General features: G+C 39.6%; 1 protein-coding gene and 1 long non-coding RNA gene across 6 annotated transcripts in view; both read left to right on the top strand.

The window, feature by feature from the left end:
• Nucleotides 1–1022, top strand: part of mybpc2a (myosin binding protein Ca) — a 70041-nt gene extending 69019 nt beyond the window's left edge. Inside the window, exon 31 of the mRNA XM_008416568.2 lies at nucleotides 797–1022. Coding sequence (XP_008414790.1) covers nucleotides 797–825 — 29 coding nt within the window. The 3' untranslated portion in view covers nucleotides 826–1022. The remainder of the gene's footprint in view (nucleotides 1–796) is intronic.
• Nucleotides 1023–7015: 5993 nt separating this feature from the next.
• LOC103468973 (uncharacterized) overlaps nucleotides 7016–22655 on the top strand; it is a 43844-nt gene continuing 28204 nt past the window's right edge. For 2 of the 5 annotated variants that reach the window (XR_001776867.1, XR_001776868.1), the window contains exons 1-5: nucleotides 7017–8098; nucleotides 16929–17074; nucleotides 17174–17317; nucleotides 19389–19613; nucleotides 21395–21658. This is a non-coding gene — a long non-coding RNA (uncharacterized LOC103468973). Of the gene's footprint in view, nucleotides 8099–16928; nucleotides 17075–17173; nucleotides 17318–19388; nucleotides 19614–21394; nucleotides 21659–22655 lie in introns of all 5 variants that reach the window. The other 3 variants (XR_534278.2, XR_001776866.1, XR_001776869.1) reach the window with 3 other exon arrangements.

The following is a 22655-nucleotide window of genomic DNA, read 5'->3' as shown; positions in this document are numbered from 1 at the left end:
GCCCGTTACCTAGCAACCCCAGCAGAGTTCCGCCCGTTACCTAGCAACCCCAGCAGAGTTCCGCCCGTTACCTAGCAACCCCAGCAGAGTTCCAGTTTGTTTATACATGTAAAATTATACAGTATAACCAATAACTTTGGCTTTAATAGAAATTGGCCAATTTTCTCTTATAATCAGAAGGTCGAATGCTAGAAGGAAACAGATTTTCTATTTTTGAATATTTTTGAGACAGCAAACAGTTTTACTTTTCCAATATTAAGTAGGTTTAATTTAATAAAACTTATTTGGGAATTTATGCCAATTTGTAGATTAGCATAAATTCTAATCTACAAATTAGATTTGTAGATCTAATTTGATATTACACAGTGGGTAATATCAAAAGATATCTATAAATATAGACATTTTCTGTTGTGAGAGGGAGACATTCGTTCAAAATAATAAAACTGAAACACATCACATTATTTTTGAAAAACCAATTTGTGCCTACACTGCAAAAACACCAAATCTTACCAAGTATTTTTGTGTAGTTTATAGTGCAAATATTTTAGTTTACTTTAAATAAGACAAAACTAACTTAGAAGTAACTTTTCAGCAATAAATATGAGCTTGTTTTAAGTAAATAATTCCTTAATATTGATGAAAAATCCTAGTTTTATAGGCAGATTATTTTACTTATAAAAATACTTTTTTTTCCATGTTATAAGTCAAATAATCTGCCAATATTTGAGTTTGTTGATGTAAGCCGACATCACGTGGGGCGTGAATACTTTTGACTTGGTGGTTTTTGTTTCCACAGTTCTGCAGGAGAAGGCGGAAGAGAAGTGAAGCGCCAGAGGACACAGTCCAACGGAAACAGTAAATGGATTATGTATAACAGGATAGTCATGAATAAATATGATCAGAGCAGATCATGCTTCACTTCTGCTGTGACCAATCAGAATCGAGCCGCAGAAAGCCGCCATCTTCCCCCCGCCGTGAAGCGGACCTGTCGCTGAACCGTTATAAAACATCCATTACCACTGCCTGTGTCTCTGGTGTCCTTCTGTGTCCATGTGTTTTCTATGGCACCAAAGCTACGGCAGGCCGTTTTACCATAAAATCAGTTTCACCACACTTCCACTCCAGATGTCTGATTTATGACTAGACAACGTATTAGTAAACTAAGATATCTGTAATTATATTTTAACTAGGCTGGAGCAGTAATGTTGACTACTCAGATTTCCTTCTGAAATATCTCTAGATGTCTTTAATGACGGCTTTTCATTTTTTAGATATACTGAATGAGTCAAAACATCAGATTTATGTCTTTTACATTTCAATAAAACAATAAAAAATAGAAAAAAGATGTATTAAAATGCACCGTTTTCAGGTTGTTGGCAGCACTTTTAGCTTTTCAAAGCCATTTCAACTGTGTTGTGTTTTACAGAAGTGAGAAAATATGAAATTATTGGCAGATTTGTTGAACTTGTATCCCGTACTGCTGAGCAGTAAGGGATACAAGTTTGATAATTATCAAAAAATTATCAAAATTTTTTGATAATTTTGTGCATAAAACCCAAAATTAAGCAGGCAACTGATCGGACATCTCAGTGGCTGCAATTCTTAATTCAGATATCTTAAAACGTAATTTTGACCAGTCATAATTAGAAAACATAAAATAATAAACTAATAAAATTCAGAATATAAAGCAAAAATATGAAATTAAAGTCACATTACAAGAATAGTCAAAATATCAGAATAAAGTTATAATGCAAGATGAGTCATGATTATTACAGAAAACAGACAGTTTTACACACATAAAGTTGAAATATGAGAATAAAGTCAGTTTTATGAGTTAAAGAATTAATTCAACCCGATTCAGAAACATTTTATTAATCCAAAAGGGAAATTAAATATTAAATTAAGACTTTATTGTATTATTTTGGCTTTTATTCTCAATATTTATTTGAGTTTTTTCTGTATTTTTATATTGCAAAATAATACAATATAAAACGGAAGTGACGTTCAGATGACGAATCATGTGACGTCATTTGAGACGATACTTTGAAATCTCAATTGAATTATTATTCTCACTTGTCAGAATATGAACGCAGGTATCTTAAATGGGCCATCTAGTTTTGTAGTTTTGTATTTTTTCCATATCTGGACTGTAGAGCGTAATTACGTGGCGGTCACACGGGACAGATTTTATGCCGCAACGGCCTGCCGTAGAAAAAACCGGCTCCTGCTTCCTGAGTGTGATGGTTGAGTGGAAGGTTCAACACCCAGCCAGGCATGGCAGACATGCCGGAATAACAGGGATTAAAGAGCCTCTTCACAGATACGGCCCCGTCGTCTCACAGCCGCACGTGCGCTGACGGTACACTGACCTATCGCGCGCGAGGCCCTCTCAGATACACGACGTACACAAACACGCGCTCCAAATCAGGGCCTCATTAGCATCACACGCTAGAGACTAATTAATGCACCCATCAGCGCTGGCCTAATTAGCTCTCCCACGTCATTACTGAGCAAACGAATTACCGCTAATTTACACACCCGCAAAACAAACACAGCGCCGACTCTGCTGGGAGGCGCCAGATTACCCTGCGCGGGGTTGGCGTGCTCATACCTGAACCAGCCGGCTCAGAAAACATGCATGCACCGATCAAATGTAGCGCAAAAACTGCGGAGAGCAGGACCTTAGGCTGCGTGAGGTCACGGTGTGTCCAGCAGAGGGCGTAAGAGCACAGCTGACCATCGGGAGGGTCCGAGTCCAAATCCGAGGGCAAAATAACCCGGAATGTAACCGACAGTAGATAACAGACTAAAGTAAAAGTAGCTGTCCAGGACATGACTCAAGAGTAAAAAAGTATTTGTTTAAAAGTACTGATCAAATTATCAATCAATATTTAAAAAATACACAATCAGACGGACCAAAATGTAAAGTTAAGTGAAAACTTTGGTATTTTAAGAGTCAAAAGCAACAAAATTAGGCAAAGGGAAAGTTTTACAAATCAGTTTCTTTCAATAAAAAACGTATTAAACGTGAACAGAAACAGCAGGTGTGTGTCTGTCTGGTGACGTTTTGGTGTTTGGTTTTCATTCAGTGGGTAGAAACTCAAGTAAAAGTATAAATACTTCATAATAACATTACTCAAGTCAAAGTAAAACGTACAACATAATAAAAATACTCCTAAACATACGTATTGTCAAAGTTACACAAGTAAATGTAAGTAGTTACTTCCAAACTGAGTAAGAGGAAAAAAAGTTTTAGCTACTTTTTTTTCTTTTCAAAATTTAATTCAAGTAAATAATAATAGTAAATAACAGTTTACTCAAGTCCTGAGTAACTGATCAAATTATCAATCATTTAATATTTAAAATTTACATCATCAGACAAACCAAAATATAAAGTTAAGTGCTTGCAGGTGTTATAGATTCCCTCATTTAGACATGAAGCAGCTGTTAAATACAGAAAATGCTAACTAGAAGTTATTTTTACGCCGTTGTCTGGCGCCCCTTCCAGCACAGCGCCCCTATGGGTGGGATGTAGTGCATACACGTTTGTTTTTTCCTTTTTTTTTGCATGTTTGTTTAGGTTTGCATCAGAGCATACATCAAAGTTGGATAGTAATTAGTTACACATACTCAATTACATTTTTAACTTTTTTGAGTAATTTTATTATAAAGTATTTTTACTCTTAGTTGAGTAAAATTTCTGTATTTTCTACCCACTGAATGAAAATAAACATGTTTATTAAACCAAAGCGTCACCAGACTCAGACACGCCTGCAGCTTCTGTTAAAGTTTCATACATTTTTATTGAAAGAATCTGAAACATTTTATTTTGCCTGATTTTGTTATTTTTTGTTACTTATATGAATTATTGTCATTTTGGTCCTTAAAATACCAAAATTCCCACTTAACTTTATATTTTGGTTTGTCTGATGATGTAAATTTTAAATATTAAATGATTGATAATTTGATCAAGTTACTCAGGACTTGAGTAAACTTTTTACCAAACATTTTTCCCTCTTCAGTAATTTCTTTTTGTGTTTACGTCAGTAGATCCCCTCTTACTTCAGCCTAATATTTGGTTGCTCTGCCTCCATATGCAGCCGGGAACCGCCTGAAACTGGGCCGTTCCCGGCTGCTGAGGCGTGTTTACGTGAGCGCGGATGTTGACATAACGTTTTTGTCAGTTAACCCGAGACGCAGCGTGGCGCGTCTCTCCGCTGACTGACACATGAAAGCGGCGCTGGGGATCCACCGCATGGGGAAAAAAAACAACACGTCCTTCAGGAAGACGGTGCATAACCTCAATATTCTGCTTCAGCTCTCCTCACCTTAAAAACCGACGCTCAGTTGCTAAGCAATCACATTAATTGTGTCTGCTGGCATCATCCTGAAGCCTTTCGAAACTTTGCAAACAGGAGAACGGTTCGGGTGAAGCCGCTGCTGTTTACCAGGGAAAAAAAGAAAATAATAATAATAATGGAGTGTTTTGTTTTCCCCACATTCCCTGTGACAAACCTTAAGGCTCGTCAAGTTTGTGATGTGCGACTGCATAATTAATAAGTTAGCATGGCAGTGCCACTGTATCTGCTGCTGCTTTTCCAATATTAGAACAGGCCTGCCTAAGACGAAGACGAGACAAAGAGAAGTGACAAGCCTCAGCAGCAGGCGGGGGAGGGGGGAGGGGGCGACTGCTGTTGTGTACGTGTGAGCGAAGTGAGACAGAAACAGACCTCCTGAAACAGTGGGATGGAGGGAACGGTAATTATGCAAGTAATTATACATGAAATCACAGACTTGGAGTGAAAGAGAGCCGCGCCGCGACTCCCATCGGGGTAATTACAGTATAGCAACTAAAAATGAAACAGACACACACAGGACCGCGACCTTTGACCTGCGCGCCGAAACTTCACAGAGTTTAATGCACAGCACAGAAACAGAAAGGCTTGGATTGTTCCAACCAGGAGTCTACGACGAAGAATTAGGACATAAGTACCAGAATAAAGTCATAATTTTACCAGAATGAAGTCGAAATAATACAAAAAAAAAAGTTGTACAAGAATTACAATATTATGAGAACAAAGTTTCAAATTATAAAAAAAAGTTGTGCAAGAATAATGTCAATTTTGTGAATAAAGTTGTAATATTACGAAAAAATCAATTGAGAAGAGTCAAAATTATACTAGACTAAAGCCGCAGTATTACAAAAAACAGTTGTACGAAAATTACAAGAATTAAATCGTACAAGAATAAAGTGTCATTTACATTCTGACTTCATTCTCGTAATGTTTGCAACCGAACCAGAGTTTGCTTTTTTAGGTCTGCACCAGAGTTCAGCTGCAGAATTCCACTGGGGTTGCTAGGCAGCGGGCGGAATTCCACTGGGGTTGCTAGGCAGCGGGTGGAATTCCACTGGGGTTGCTAGGTAATGGTTGATTTGCTGACTTGTGACGCTACATTCTGGAGGTTTTTGAAACGACTCGTTTTCCAGACACTACAAAACATTTTAGTGACAAAATCACAAAATGACTGGGTTGTTTTCAAAAGCAGCAGAAACCCAAATGAAAGTACAAAAAATGTGCAAGATGTGAATTTTTCTTCTTTTCTCCACAATACAATGCCAAAACGTTAGTAGAAATGGGCGCTGTGGACACAAACCACTTTGAGGAAAGTCTGGTGTTTCAGAAGGTGAACAGTGGGAACTGTTGTGTTGCTGCGGTTGCTCTAATGAAAGCCGGTGTGACTTACGTTCTGCGTTATCGTGCTCGTTGTTTGAGGAGCCCAAACCCTCCCCGGGGTCGTGACCCATGTAATGAGCTCAATGTATCTCAGGGTGGATGAAGGTTAAAGCTCGACTGCATCATCGCACCAACCAGGGGAAAATGCTAAAACAAAAACGCTTTGAAATTAGCCGATAAGCTGCCGAGAAAAAGGTTCTTATTCTGAAAAATTCAGAGCGTCCCACATTTTCAGCCGTTCCATCTGCTGGAAGTCCACCGTTTTGGACAAATTGGTCTCTCAGATGTGTCCGTCGGAGGTGAAGAAGGCAGGAGAGACGCTCATCAAACAGACTGCGCCAGTGAAATTCAAACTTCACAGGCTTTGGGTCAAGAGCGGGTTAACCCGACTCATCTGAGCCACTGGGAACCGTCCAGTCAGGAGAACCAACGATGAAACAACAATCTATCCATCCAAAACGGTTTAAATGAATTTATATTTAGCAGCTTTTAGCATCAACACTAAGAAACCAAGTTATCAGTTTAGGAAAAGCAAAGCCTGGTTTACTTTATTTCCAAAAACAACCAGAACCGTTTTGTCAGATATTGAGAATAAAAGCAGTTTCCTGTCTCTACTTTGGATGTGATAGTTAAACAATGGGGAGAATAAAACACAGATTGTGAGGAAATCAGGTTTCTGGATGCTTTCCTCTTGTAATTTGGAGCTGCTTTATTTTAGTGCCACCATCCATTTCCCAGAAACACGGACCGGGTCAGCGGAGAATCAGGCGTCCTTTTCCCTTCATCACAACTCGTCCCGTTCCCCAGGTACCGCCGGGTCAGAGGGCCGTGTATTTTTATCCCCACGCTCTCTGCCTTGTTGAAAGTTCCCAGAGTGGCAGCAGATTCCCAGCTGGATTTACTCCAGTAAAGCTAATTTTACAGGACATTCCCACAGGGTGCGACTCCAATGAGGTTTTCCTATTGAAACAGATGGAGTCAAAACTGCCATAATAACTAAAATTAGGGCTTTAGGTTCATTTATTTAGAGTCTAAGTAAAATGTTTGAAATATTTACAAGAGAATATGGGAGAAAACTTAAACATCTGAATTTAAAAATGCACAGGAATCCAACAATTTATTACTATAGGAGCCAAATAATGTCGTCTTCAGGAAGTGGTTGGAAAGTGATGGAGTTTAATGACCCAAACATAAATAAATAAATAAATGAACAAATTTATTTACATGAGATTTTAGTTGCATTTTTTACTTAGTGGAAACAAAACAGTTGCAAAATTTAGTTTTTATTACATTAAGGTTATATATTCAGCCGAAATTTGCCTATTGGTGAATATTCTACACATACCAAGAATATGGGTTGTTTGTCAGAGTTTTGACCATTTATGATACATTTTATTATTTTTCATACTAAAAACATAAGTTCATATACATTGATGCTTCTCCCAGAAATCCCAGCAGGATGAAGAATACCCAGAAACACGGATTTTCTATTAAAATATCACATTTTTGGAACGTTTATGCTCCGAACTATAATTTTAAGCACCAAAACTACCAGAAAAAGGAAACTATTTCAAGGAAGCTGCTTTAGAAAACCACTTGGTAACTCCTCTTTACTGGCTTCCTGCTGGTTCCAGTTCAACAGGCTGCTGTCAAAACCATTTCCATGACTTATACATTTTGTTCCGATTTAAAAATCAAATGCAGACGAATTTTTAAAGCAGCAAGATTGGGAATAAAAACAATTTGGGCAGCTGTGATGTAGCAGTGACAGTTTTAGGTTTTCATTTATAAATATAAGCAACAGAAGGTTCACATAAGTAATGTGTGGGTGTGCACAGGCATGCAAATGTGTGGAGGTGTTAAATGTGTTGACACACACAAATGAATCACATATTGTGGATGTAAATCCATATGCACAGTGTGAAGGAGATAACAGTCAGAAAAATCCTAAAAACACACGAGAAACATGGACTAACCAGGTTATTTATAGGAAGAAATCCTGCTAATTATCACAGGATAAGAAAAAAGTTGCTAACATGACCAGATGTGAATTTATGTATAGAGTAAAAAGTTTGTAAAAAAAAAAAAAAAAATCATTTAAAAATTATTAATTTCATCAAAACATGCTTAAAAAGCGTGATAACATTTTTTTTTTAGCTCGGGCTGAAGCAAGTGATGACAAGAGTAAAAATCGTTTTCAGAACTAAAACCGATATAATAAAGTATTGACCGTTTGGACATGACGTCACGCTCTTCGTAACTCCGCCCACTCCGCCATGATGAACGTCAAGACAACCAATGCGCTCCTTTAAAGCTAGTCTGAAAACACATCTGTAACCTCTGCAGCGAACACTTTTTACAAGGTAAGAAGATTAACGTTTATATACTTTACATTTTAAAGATATTTAATGTCGCATTATGGAGAAGAAAGGCGTCGAACCATTGGTAACCATGGAGACGATACCGCACCGTCATGTAGCCTAGCATATGCTGGTTAGCATCTCGTCTTTTGAACGTTTTTAATGCTCCGGTTTAAGGGGAAACGATGTTTATGACATAGTGACATAAATCATGTGGTGTGAATTCAGGCAAAGTCGGTAATTTGATGAGCCCAGAGGAGAGAGGCGGTCCGGGTCGGTTTCTAAGCTAGCTGTTTCCAACTGTGAGCCCCAACCAGGTGTGTTACGTTCGCTGATAAATGAGCTCGACTCGAACAAGTAAAAGCCATGAATAAACTGGCAAAAACAAATTTGGAAAACAATTTCAGTCGCTCTGATCAATACTTCTGTCCCTCACTTCCGACGTCCATCATGGCGCCTCCAACGATTTAGTGACGTAGTTGGCAAAAGATCAATAGAGTAAAAAGTTCCCTATAAAAAAATAAAATAAAAATCATCAAAAATTTAAATTTAATCAAAACGCAGTTAAAAAGCCTGATTAAAAACAGTTTAAAAATAATTTTCAGAACGAAAACTGGTATAATTATATTAAGCGATACTTCTAATGATTTTCAGCTCATGAATACCAGTTTCTACAGCATTAAACACCATCTGGTGGGTTTATTTTTTGCTAAAAATAAACCCACCACATTACAACATCATGTTGTAATGTTTCATTACAACATGATGAAAACAGGTATGTTTTCATCATGTTGTAATGAAAACATACCTGGGATCCAGTGGCAGACACCTAACTAAAGTATTTTTAGTTATCCCAGCGTTTTTAAATAACTTCCCCATAAAAACCAAACTGATGTGAGCTTCTGCCTTCAAAATACAAGAAAAACTTATTTTAGGTTTTAATATTACGACAGGCCTCGCCCCTTTATTTCATCAAGTTTCAACAGGGAAATGGTTTTACCTTTCAAAATGCATGGCAAATAATAATAAAAATAAATACTGAACAGTGGTGGTGTGAATGTGATTGAGAAAATATTTTATCTGTATGTGTAATTTGAAGAGCCAAAGCCACGGTAAAGGCCGATGTGTTTATGTTTCTTTATCGAACATTGTAGTGAAAACCTCAAACTTTTCCTATAAATTATTCCTGCATTGCTCCGTCTAACGTGGTTCCAGAAACGGGATGAATTTCATAGGACTGGCTCACGGAGGCGCGTCGTTGTTGGACTCTTCGTTTATTTAGTTAAATTCTCTCCTTTCGAATGCGCTCATTTTGTTCTCTCTGCATGCGTTTGATCATAATGTCCTCACCTCATCATCAGCTCCCAGGAATCCTGCAGACATGGAGGGCTTCTTTTTCTTTTTTTTCTTTTGCAGAGCAGATTGGTCTGTTGCAATCCAACACACACACACACACACACACACACACACACACACACACAGAAACGATTCCCCGGTGAGGAAGAAGAAGCTGCCAGTACTGCCGTCTAATCTCTGCACTTTGGGATTTTTTTCCTCTCTGCTACCAAAAAACCGCCGCCGTTGAATTAGATTTGCTTACTCGTCCTCAACCATCTTCAAAGGACCCAGATAGCTGAATATACCTTTTATTCATTTCATGCCGCTGTAATTGTTTTTCTCTCCCACTGAGCAAATCCAGAGGTCTGTGGGGAACAGGCTTGTGTATATGGCTGTGCTTTCATCTGCATTATGTTTAGTAATAGTGTTATTATTTTAGAGTGCGCTGCTGTTGAGCATTTATTTTCTTGCTTCCTCGCTGAATTCAGGGTTGGAGAGACTCATCTGCTGTCAAACGGTGAAGTAAAAAAAAACCCACCTGGAGCAGTTTTCATTAAAACAATTACACCAACAAAAAATGGAAATATTTAAATATTACACTGCAAAAACTAAATCTTAGCAAGTACACTTAAGTACACTTGAATTAAGACAAAACTAACGTACAAGTCACTTTTCAGCAAGAAGTAGAAGCTTGTTTTATAATTCAGTAACAGAATATTTCACCTATAACCAGACATTTTAACATCCATCCATCCATTTTCTTGCACCCTTGTCCCTCAGTGGGGTCGGGAGGGTTGCTGGTTCCTCTCCAGCTAACGTTCCAGGCGAGAGGCGGGGTCACCCTGGACAGGTCGCCAGTCTGTCACAAGGCAACACAGAGACACACAGGACACACACTCACACACACTCACACCTAGGGGCAATTTGGAGAGGCCAATTAACCTGACAGTCATGTTTTTGGACTGTGGGAGGAAACCGGAGTACCTGGAGAAAACCCACCATGCACATGGAGAACATGGAGACTCCATGCAGAAAGACCCCAGGCCGGGAATTGAACCCAGAACCTTCTTGCTGCAAGGCAACAGCTCTACCAACTGCGCCACTGTGCAGCCCCCTCATTTTAACATCTTGTAAAATAGATGTTAAGTGAGGTGCATCAGGTTTTTAGAGGTCAAAAACCTGATGCAAATAATCTGTTGGTGAAACTAATACTTTTTTTTAAATCAAAGGATTGAGTCCTTTGTATTGCTGAAATTTACTTGTTAGTTTTGTCTTATTTCAAATGTAATAAGTTATTTGCATTAGAAACTGGAACAAAAATATTTGGTTAGACTTTGTGTTTTTGCAGTGTTTGAATTTTTTTCGGTCACTATGTCAATGTAGTCATTTTCTGTTATTTTATTCAAAATAATAAAACTAGACCAAACTACTTTATAAGATCTTGTGTTTTTGCAGTGTAGCTAGCTAGCTAGGGTATTTTAGCAGCTACTTAGCATCAAAGCTTTGCTTCACTGTAAAATCCAGCCAGAAAAACTAAAACTACTTAAAATATGAAACTAAATAATCCTGCCACGACAAAATGTAAGACTTGTGATCAACGTATTTATGGCCAATTTATTGTTTTTCAATTACTTTCAGACCTTTTAAGGTGTTAAGTTTTATATTTGTGAATTTAAGACCTTTTAAGGATGTCTGAGGTTTCAAATCAGAGCCGGTTTTCCTGCATGAAGTTCCCAGTTTTCCAGCCTCGCAGTCGGACCGTAGATGAATCCCACAGGTGTAACGTGTGAATATCTGAGAGCAGGTAAACGGGAGAGGAGGAAGGAGACGGGGGTAAAAATAGCGCGAGGGAGAGTAGAAGCAGAGTGTGCAGCAGTTCTGAAAGCGCTTGGCTCGGTTGGAACAGTTGCCATGGTTTCGAGATGTTTCCATGGAAATGCTAGCTGCCAATAAAATGAATTCGAGGAGGATCGCTGCAGCAGGTTGGCACGAAGGTGAGAGCGATGTGGGAGAAAAGGGAAGGAGAGGAAACACGACGGGCTGGCTTGGAGCGGGTCCCTCATGGCGACCCTGAAGGTCACCAGGACGAGTTAGAGGTCAAAAACGTGATGCACAACTCACAATTAGTATTATTGTATCCACTTAGCATCAATGCTAACCTCATACCTTCTGATTTTAGTTTGAAACGAGTTCTGTTTCATCTGGCAGATAAACATTTCCATCTCAATCCCTTCTTTTGATAGGAATATAACCTGATCTAATTTTGTTTAATATGATTTGTTTTTCTTGTCGGGAACTTTTATATTTCTAGCTTCAGAAGAAAACAGTTTGATACATTTGACAGGCAGCCAATCAGAAAATGAGCTTTCTGTGGGACAATAAAGGCTATTTGCGTCTTCACCTTCTACTTTTATTTTGTAATAAAGACTTAAAAACAGATATGTATATGTATATATAAAACCTGGTTTAAATAATTTATATTTAAATATTTTATCTTTATTTTTAAATAGGTTTTCTCATCTTCCCTCCAACTTTCTGAGGTCCCCTTAGTGCCACCTGGCGGCCCTCCAGGGGGCCACGACCCCCACTTTGAAAAACACTGAATAAGGCTGAAATGATTAATCGCGATTAATCATCACCTAATTTAGCAATTGATTAATCACCAACTGGAGTTTTTATAAATAAAAAAACATCAATTTGCTGAAAACCAACATATTCAGAGCAGTAATTAAACCAAAACTGTACAAAATATGTAAATTTTGCATTTAAATTAATTGCGTAATAGTGATGGATACGTTCTAGTTCCACTGGTAGATTATTAGCAAGACATTTTTCTTTGTTATAAATGAAATAATTTCACTAAAACAAGCACTTTAAATTAATATTAAGGAATTGTTTACTTAAAACAATCTCCTCTCTCTTTCTGAAAAGTTACTTGTAAGATAGTTTTGTCTCATTTAAAGTGAACTCGGACGTTTACAGTTGAAAACAGACAAAAAATACCAGGTAAAGTTTTTTTGCCGGATCGGTACCAGCTGATGCTGAACCTCAGATATCGGTACCGGAGGTGAAAAAAGCGGATCGCTGCATCCTGAGTCTAAAAAATGTGTTACATTTTTCTTCAAAATGTAGTTTTTTTTATTTTCCAGAATTCCCTTATTTGTCGAGGAAAACGTTGGGTTTATCAGGGTCAGCCCCACGTCTCTTCCCATCTCTCTCTTTCTCTCTGAAGGACAGAGGTATTCCCACCTTTCTCGGTCACCATGGCAACGCTGCAGCAAGAGAAGAAAGATGGGCCGCAGGAGGAAAAGAGATGTGTGAACAATGCTAATGCTACTTCACTGATCATCGATCGTGCGTTTCCTCCATCCCTCCTTCTTTTCTTTCCATTTCCCACGATTTATTTTTTCTCTTAATTCATTCGTTGCCACCACCGCGTCATTTTCTCCCCCGTGGTATTAAAAAAAACGTCAAACCTCCACTCCACACGCCACTTTATTATTATTATTATTACTATTATTATTATTGCTGGCTCATTTATCAGGCAACACACTGTAAAAAAATAAAATAAGGACCGGAGAAGCGCCATGGTTCCGTCATCATCCGTCTGATGGAGAGGTGGCCGCTTCGCGCCCGACTATAAATGATGTTTACTCGTCAGGCCCCCTCCATCGAGCGTAAACAGGTCCGACGTTTGCAGCGCTGCAACAGAAGTGCATGATGGGAAATTTAAATTTCCGTATGCGCTAAAACAAACAGGGATGTCCAAAGTGCGGCCAGAGGGCCATTTGCGGCCCTTCCAGTGATTCTGTGCGGCCGTTGTCAACAATTTCAAAATGTAAAATGTTTATTTCACGCTTAAATATGCTTAAAACAAATTAAAGCACAATTTTTACTGATTAAAAAGTATGCATACAAATTATGAAAGAGCTAAATATTTCTGCTAATACGACAGAATATTAGGGCCATAATAATGAAATAAATTGGAATATGAGAATAAAGTTGTACAAGAGTTAATCTGAAATAACATGAGAAAAGTCGTATTATTACAAGAATGAAGAGAAAGTATTACATGAATAAAGTATAAATTTATGAGAATAAAGTAATATTTCAATAATGTCAATGAAATTCAATTACAATATTTTACCTTTACTCGCATGATTAAGACTGTTTGCATAAAACCGCAACTTTAGTCTCATAATTTTATGACGATTCTCGTTGAGTTTTTTTTATTGTCTTACTACGACTAACTTGGTCGTAAACTAAATATTTAGATTCAATCTAAAAGTAAACATTTGAGCTTGCTAACAAGATATTTACGTCTTTTTGGGATGAAAAGACTGCAGTGAAAACTCAGATATGGGTTGAATATGGTGACAAATGTGAACTTGGAGTTACTTGCTGCTGCAGCAGCATTGTGACAGAGCTGCAGGTTTGTTTGGAATAGGCCGTTTCAGGAAGCTCCACATGTAACAAAAACACACAGAAAAAAGAGTGAGAGCAACTTTTCCCTGCTGTGGCCATGTCCGTCATCTCCAAAAAAACACTTCCGTCTGCAGATCTGTGCAACAAGGCGTGGGATGCTGATTGGCTGTAAATGCATCTTATCGGCATCACATTTCTATAGATTTTGTCCCATTTTGTCTGCAGAAACCTGAAAAACTGAATATAACAGATAATTATCCACCTGTGATCCGATCAGCTCCAGAACTCTCATCTCCTTCTGTTGATGGCTTGCTACGTTCACACAGCAGGCAAATGCGACCCAAATCCGCCTTTTTCCCTCCAAATCAGAAAAATCCGGCTTCTTCACCGCAGACTAAACGGGCCGATTCCAACCTTTTCACCCAAAATCCGAGTTCTGTAGCACTAAATCGGACATAAAGCTGTTGCTAATAGTTGTGTTGTATTTTTATTACCTTCCTTCGTCTTGTCATGATCATGTGACGATATTTTCGGCTCCCATCGCTGAATAACATTTAAAATCAACCCATAAACGGCGCAGTCCAGCAATACTTCCGTAAACGGAGCGCTACTGTGTGACGTCAACGTTCTTCTGCGCATGCGGGTCGCTTCGGAGACTAAACAGTTCACAGAGAAGTGTCATGGCGGTCGGGTTTAATTAGTATAAACAACTATGCAATAAAAATCTGTGACGGCGTATTAGGGACATTGTAGATAGAAATGAGTAAATTTCCACCAGAAAACTCAGAAATGTCGAAAATAATCAAGAAATTTTCTAGAAAAGGAAATTTATTTGAAAACATTTTTAAACTTCTGAATTTGAAAAGTAAAAAAAAAAAAAAAAGCTTGAAATGTCAGAAATTTTTCTAGAAAAAAGGGACATTTCTGGACTTGAAAGGACAAAATTTATGAGGAAAAAAAGGAATTTTTGAGATTGATCTCAGAATTTTTCTAGAAAAAAATTGACATTTCTGAGTTTGAAAAGTTGAAAAATTGCAAGAAAAAAAATCTGTTTTTTTTGTGGTTAATTTCAAAATTTGAAAAAAACTCGGAGTCAGAAAAATATTAAACTTCTTTGCATCTTTTCAAGCTCAGAAATTTCCACTTTTTTTCTAGAAAATTTCAAAGATTAGTCAAAAAATGTCTGATTTTTTTTTTTTTTGGCAGAAATTTATACCTTTATGTTTTTTTCTGTCTGCCACACCATCATAATACGCTCTACGTCCCCAAAGCGTTCCACGTGCGCATTGGAACGTTGACGTCATGCGGGGCGGGGCGGACTGGTTTGTGTTGATGCTGCCGGTTAGACAGAGAGGAAGAAGCTTCTCTTGATGGGCAGCTGTGCGTTTGATGCCGTCCCTCGCCGAATCCTTGGAATGAATTACATCTTGATTCTTTTTGGGAGAACTGGTTCTCTTCTGGTTCGGTTCTACCGGCTCTCCCTTTGAGCCTCATGCGGCCCGAAGCGTTTGTGTGTTTTTATCATGATGTGATTAACATGGAGTTTACCTGGAAACATCACAGATGGAAAAATAAGTAATTTTTCTATCTTGTTTCGAAGGTTTGAATTAACAGAGAAAAAAACGAACAAAAATAAATTTGATTCTCCACTTTATTAAATCTCAACATAAACATTCCTTCCTTTGAGTTTCCTTCCTTCTTGCCTTCCTTTTTCCCTGTTTCCTTCCATCCATGTTGTCTAAGTCTGATTTGCTTTTTTCCTATATTTTCCAGTTCTTTAGAGGCCTAGTCAAAGTCCAGGCTTGGTTGAGATGCTGTGCCCGTGACCTTAAACAGAACCTTTATGCTGAACTGAAACCATTTTCCTCCATGACGATTAAAGACGTTTCTGTTTCTTATAAACTGTTTACCTTTTTTAAAAATCCCAGGTTATTTATGACTTTAAGAAATAATTAAAGATCTGAAACATTTAAATCGATAAAAACACAGAATGCAGATGTCGCGTCCAGCCCGGTCCGGTTCAGTCCGGTCCAGTTCCGTCCCGTCCAGTCCAGTCCGGTCCGGTTCAGTCCTCTGCCTCGCTGAGTGCAGAAACATCAGATTTTGGAAAATCCACCGATTATGACGAGTTTTTCATGTTTGCACAAACACCGGCTGCATCCGGGGAAATCGCAGCGTCTGAAATTTACTTTCTGTCTGAATGTAAATCTTTGCTGTAACCATGGTTACGCGGCCCCAAAGCTGAAGGTGCGAAAAAATGCCTGATGCAAAAATGCCAAATGGAGGTTAGACATGTGATGGATCAGCACTTAGTAGTTCATAACAAATTAAATCTAAGAAAATATATTAAAAATGTTTCAAATGACCGTTGGATTCTGATTTCTATTCAGCCCCGTTTATTCTGATAGCCATAAATAAACATCAGTAGAACCAGCCGTTTCCTGAAGGCCTCAAAACATTTGATATTGTAGCTAATTAGCAAACTACATATTTAGCTTGATTACTATAAACTAAATGCTTAAATCCAAATAAAATATTTAGTTTGCAAACAAAATGATGAGCTCTCAGCTACATTTATAGCTCCAAACACAATATTTAGCTCTAAAGCTAAATATTTAGCACTAAAGCTAAATATTTAGCTTTAGTGCTAAATATTTAGCTTCGAAGCTAAATATTTAGCTTCAAAGCTAAATATTTAGCTTTAGTGCTAAATATTTAGCTTCGAAGCTAAATGTTTAGCTCTAAAGCTAAATGTTTAGCTCTAAAGCTAAATATTTAGCTCTAATCTATATCTTTAGTTGGGAAACTAAAGCATTTGATGTTAAATATTTAGCTCCAAAGTGAATATTCAGTTAGCAAGCAAAGTTTATGTTCGAAGCTAAATACTTAGTTTGCGAACTAAACAGTAAAGACTCTGCTGCTGTTTACATGCATGACTGGTTGCTATGGAGATTTTGCATGCAGGTCGTGTGACATGCGTGTCGTCCCGTCTTCGTTCTCCTGCTCTCCCTCTCACTGCTTCCTAATCAATAACTCATCTCTCCATGTCGATCCTCTTCTGTCCCCACAGCAAAACAAATGTCCTTCCGCAGGACGAACACAAAGATGGAGGCGCAGAAACGGAGAGCTTGAAAGGAAAGGAGGGAATACAGTGAAACACCTGAACGGCAGATAAAAGGGGAGGGGAAGCGACGGATGATTAACCCCGTCTCCAAGGTTACGCTTTACAGCAGCTGCATCGGTGCAGACGGCGGCGGCCGTTCATCACCTGAGGCCAAATTAAAGGAACCTTTTCTCTGCCTCTGACCTCCACAGGCTGGACGGACGGCGACCTTCACCTCCAGACGGAGGTCGCCGCACCGCAGCAGGAAGCCAGGAGGAGCAGCGGACATGACGAAAACGTCACGATTCTCCACACGTGTGACACATTTCCTGTAAAACTCAACAAGCTGCTAGAAGGTTAGCAAGATGATTTACTTGTTTTCCGTCCCACTGTCGCCACATGCTTGTTCAGGAGGAGGGATTGCTGAGAAGTGAGTGAAACTATGCAGTCAGCTGGGTTTTCTTAGATTAAAGTCGGTGACCAAAGTGTGGTTCATGGGCCATCTGTGGGCCTTGAAAATCAAGAATCGCAAATCAAGAACGGTAAATATTTGGCCAACAAAATAGAAAACAGTGTCAAGAAAAGGTAAAAGTGTAAAGGCTGAGTTGGAGGCGTGGCCTGCAGCAGCTTATTTGGACTGAACCTAAAAAAGACGCTCTAGAAGAGCTCATTCTGAAAAGAGCTAAAAATGGACAGAACTGAGAAAACTAAAATATCGTTATCCAAGAAGAACTGTGTGCAAAGAAAAATGTAATGAACTTATTATACCTTCCATATCGTGTGTGGACAGGTATCGACACCTCAGCTCTACATTAAGTTGCCCCCCAGCTCAACATTTACACTCACACATGAAAATGGCTACAAACAGACGGAAAATTATACAACTGTACAAATTTGAAAAGCAGTAGTGGAGCCTCCTGCACAACCAACAAGAATGCAGCAACTGGATTCTGGATGGCAAGTTACAAAAGAAAATACGTGTCTGTTCCAACAGCCGTTGCTCAGCAGTAAAACCAGCTGACCAAATGAGCTGGAGCTCAGCTCGGGTTGCTAGGCGACGGGCGGAATTCCACTGCCGTTGCTAGGTAACGGCTGATTTGCTGATTTGTGGTGTCACATTCCGGAGGTTTGAGAAACGGCTCATTTTTCCAGATACTAGAAAACATGAACATGCTGCCAAAAAGAAAAACACGGCGTTTGTTTTTACGTGTTTGAGCTGTTTTCATAAACAGTTGAGATAGAAATAGAATATCTGAAATTTCACATTTTGCATCACAAAAGTCTAAATGTGCTTCATCAGCTGCCAATTACTTGTTGGAAAACCCCGTCCTCCGTCTCCTCCACCTCATCCTTTGCTCTTTTTCTTCTCCTCTCCCATCCCGACTGTTTGACCCAGAGAGGTAAAGCGGCGCCGCGATCGAGTCGCCTCGCTGTTCCGTCACGTTTAAATTAGCCTGGATTTCATGAAGTCTCCTCTTATCTCTCATGTACTTCCCTCTCCACCCCCGGGTCACATTGAAACGAGAGGCGGCGAGGTGAAAATGAGAACTGCAAGGCGACTTTGCATAATCCACTCAGTGAGACTGCAGCCAAGGTGGCGTCGCGTCAGCATTTTGAAGTTTCCTTCGTTCGCCGATGATAACTTCCTGCTTAATCTCATGCTGAAGCTTATCTTAAAATACAGACAAATTACACGCATGTGGGATTTAAACCTCGTTTAACATGATATCATGTAAAACGGGACAATTTGTTTGAAATTTCTGCCCCTTTTTGCCGTTTTCCACTCGTTCTCCCACACAAAGGCTGCAGGACTGAAACATAATTTGTAACTGGATTACTATAATCTGATTAGGGGAAACAGAGAAAAGGCAAAACTTTCCCACTTCTTAATTTAATACATCTCTTCCGGTTACCGGTTTAAAGGAACAGCTTGTTCTGAATCAGGGGTGTCCCAAAGTGCGGCACAAGGGCCATTTGTGGACCCTCAAATGATTTTCTATGGCCCACAACTCAAAGTCAATATGGGCAAAATTTGTTGATTTTATTTTTACATGAAGATTTAAAAGAATTGTGTACAATACAGAATATTCATATTTGAATAAAAATAGCAACTAAATATAACAAAGTGACTTTATTGTGCTGTAAAATGATGATATGATCCTGGAAAATGCATCATCATCACAATTTGATGTATTTTGAAAACGTAGCAATCTGTCACTAACACTTAATGAAAGGCTAAAATGCGTTGCAGAGTCAATCAAAACAGCAGATCTCTAGTGAGGCTTCTGTTACAAAAAGACAGATTAGTTGATTCTCAGATTTGGATCTAAATCCTCATTTATGTGGAGTTTTTGCGTCTTTAACTGAATGATTTAAAAACGTGACGGCAGACGGCGCGTTTTAACCCCAACGCTTCGTCTTTTACAGACGCGCTCATGGCGAGGAGAGCGACAGCAACCCGGAGTCAGAGGCGCAGAGCCGCTGACCTCTTGGCAAACCCAGCCTGCTGGAGCCAAGTGATCACCGCAGGCTACAAACGGCGCTACAGACAACACAGCCACACGCACAGGCAGGCGGACCCAGGGCGGGTCGGCAGAACCGAGCCGGAAACGGCAGGAGGAGGAGAACAAGCAACACAATCTCTCCTGCAAGGTTGTGAAAAACGTGTTTTTTTAATTATTATTTCATAAATTTCTCAGTATGGCACATGAACAGAGATTGAATGTTCTGAAAAAGATTTGGCACAGAACCTTAAAGCAGAACAAACCCGTCCCCACACCTCCAAACACACACACACACACACACACACACACACACACACACACACACACACACACACACCCTGTTCACATGTTCCTCCAGTGTTAATATGCACATCTGTGGTTATAACAGGATAAAACACAGTCTTAAGAAACAATCACAGAAACAACCAGAGTCAGTATTGCAGAAGAGAAACCGAAGCAAAACAAAGAAGCAGATGGAGGCCATGTTTAATTGAACAGAGGGAAGGAAATATCAGAGGCCTCGGTTTGTTTTCAGTTTTCCTGAGAGACGATCGCAGTGGCGCTGTAGAAGGGGCTAACAGGAGCTAGCTAACGGGCTAATGGGGGCAAAAGAGGTAATGGGAGTTAACTGGGACAAACAGTGGCTAATAGGAGATAGCTAACAAGGGCTAATGAGAGATGACAGTTTCTAACAGGAGGAAACTGGTTAGCTCTGAGAGCTAACCAGGGCAAATAGTGGCTAATGGGAGCTAACGGGGTCTAACGAAAACTAGCTAACAGGGGCTAATGAGAGCCAACAGGGAAAAACCGGGGTAATGGGAGCTAACTAGGGCAAACACTGGTGAGCGAAAGCTAACAGTGGCTAACTGGACCTAGCTAAGATGGGCTTACGGGAGATGACAGTGGCTAACAGCAGTAATGGAGCTAACCAGATCAAACAGTGGCTAACGGGAGATAACCAGAGCAAACAGTGGCTAACGGGAGCTAACCCCTTGAAAATGAGATGATGCGTCTCAAGTGGTTATCCTTGAAACAAATAAATAAATAGAACTAAATGGTGTGAGCTAACGGTGGCTACAGTTAGCTCACTTGCTGTTTGTGGGGATGAAAACCGGAGCTCGACATTTAGCTGCAGGGGTGATGGAGGTGGAGGTGGGAAATGGCGACAGGAAGTGGCATGAGGTAGATGGTTTCTGTTCTCTGCTCTGCTCTGGGTCGGGAGAGAACAAGCAGGAAAATGTGAGACGATCTCTGGAGGAACGAGACGAAGAAGAGCAGGAGTAGAGAGCCATGCTGCTCCTCTGAATCCCTGCGTCGGAAACGGAGAGGAATAATTTCCCTTCTGGCTCTGGGTCACATATTAGCTCCTCCTCCTGCAGGTCATTATATTTTTATTAGGGCTGAATCAGTTAATCGGAATAATCGCAATAAATCGATTACTGAAATAATCGTCGGCTAATTTAGCAACTGATTAATCATTATTTGGGATATACAGACTTAAAACGGCAATGTGCTGAAAAAACCCACAATAATTACTGCCTTAATTATTCAGAGCAGTAATAAAGGCAAAACTATAAAATATATAAGTTTCAAAGCTAAAAACGTAAATATGTTTCAGCCAAAACTCCTGAAGTTTTGGCTTCAGGAGTTTTGGCTGAAAAACTCCTGAAGCTTCATTTGCTTCAGGTTCACTAAATAATGTTAATGCATTTTAGGCAATAAAATGTTTATTTTCTTTTTTAAAAAAGGGAATTGGGAATTGGATTATTTGTTTATTTGCGTCTTTAAATGAAGTAATTTAGTGTAAAAAAAAAAAGGCTTACCTGCTTAATTAAAACGTTTTAATAATGTTTTATTTTTGATCTGATTGTCAGAATAGATTTTCAGTTACTAAACAAATCATGTTGTCATGTCTTTGTCTCTCATCAGCTCTCCTCTCCCTGAATTCCCGCAGCATAATACTGCCACCCAGGGCAGCAGGTAAGTTCTTTCTGATGTATGCAGGCAGTTTTCAATGCACAAAACGCCGTCAAATGCAGAAAATGTTAACTAGAAATAATTATTCTGCATATTTTGCACTTTTTATGCCACTGCAGTCGCTCTCAGACCGGGCCGGCCCAAATCAATGCAAATTAAGCGGCTGGGTAGGGCGCCACACCACCAGGGGGCCCCCAAGAGCAACAAGCTAGCGTTGTAAGATATTTATTTATATCTAAAATAACACTGAATAATACAAACTAAATGCAAAAGCATTTTTTATATTATTTTTTATAAATGTTATAGAAATAATACAATAATTATTTACAATAATTTTGTGTTACTTTAAAATTGGTCACTTGAACAACACTGCATTTCAAAATATAAATCTTTCTTTTAAGTCTGTTGCTATAGTAACCAACAGCTACAGCAGTACTGCTATGATGTAAGCTAACGATAAATGAAGCTAATTATGATAGCAGGCATTTTACATACATAGAGTAGCTTAGGAACAATGAAGCATCTGGTGTTGACATGCTGGGGGCCCCAGGTGAAAATCTGCTCGGGGCCCCAGAAATGCCTGGGCCGGCCCTGCACTCAGATGGAAACGTTTTAAACTGCTTAATTCATAACAACATAACGCGGCAGGACGTCCTCCAGTGCCGTTCGTCATTCCTGCTGCCTCTTTCTTTCCATACTTGTGCCTCCGTTGTCCCTCGTTTTCCTCCGGGCTTGTGGAGGGGCGGAAGCCCGAGGCGACAGAAGCTGTTGCGTGATAAACACGACGAGGGGCAGAAAAAAAAAAAACAGAAAATCAGGGAATAAAGGGACTGAATGCGGCGGAGAGCTGCGCCGTGCCGACCGCTCCTGGCGAACGTGCGTCTGCGTCACGTCGGAGTGAGAATGAGCGAGAAATGAGGCCGGAGCGGATAAATAAACAAATATTCATGAGACGTCGCCTCCCTCACCGGCCGACACGGCAGGAAGAGAAGAATAGAGAGAAATCCAAAGTTGATCCGTCTGGGTGGCGGTTCTCCGGGACAGAGCAGCGGTTCTGATTCGGAGCTCAGCTGGGCAGGATTATCTGGGTCAAAGATGATTTCTGCTCCAGTTTCACCTTTCGGAGACCAAACAGCCTCTGACCCGAGCAAGCAGAGGGTCGGCCTGCTGTCCGGAGCAAGCAGGGGGTCGGCGTGCTGTCCGGAGCAAGCAG

Source organism: Poecilia reticulata, linkage group LG8, assembly GCF_000633615.1.
Source record: "Poecilia reticulata strain Guanapo linkage group LG8, Guppy_female_1.0+MT, whole genome shotgun sequence".
NCBI lineage: Eukaryota > Metazoa > Chordata > Actinopteri > Cyprinodontiformes > Poeciliidae > Poecilia > Poecilia reticulata.
This window is presented reverse-complemented; position numbering and strand designations above follow the sequence as displayed.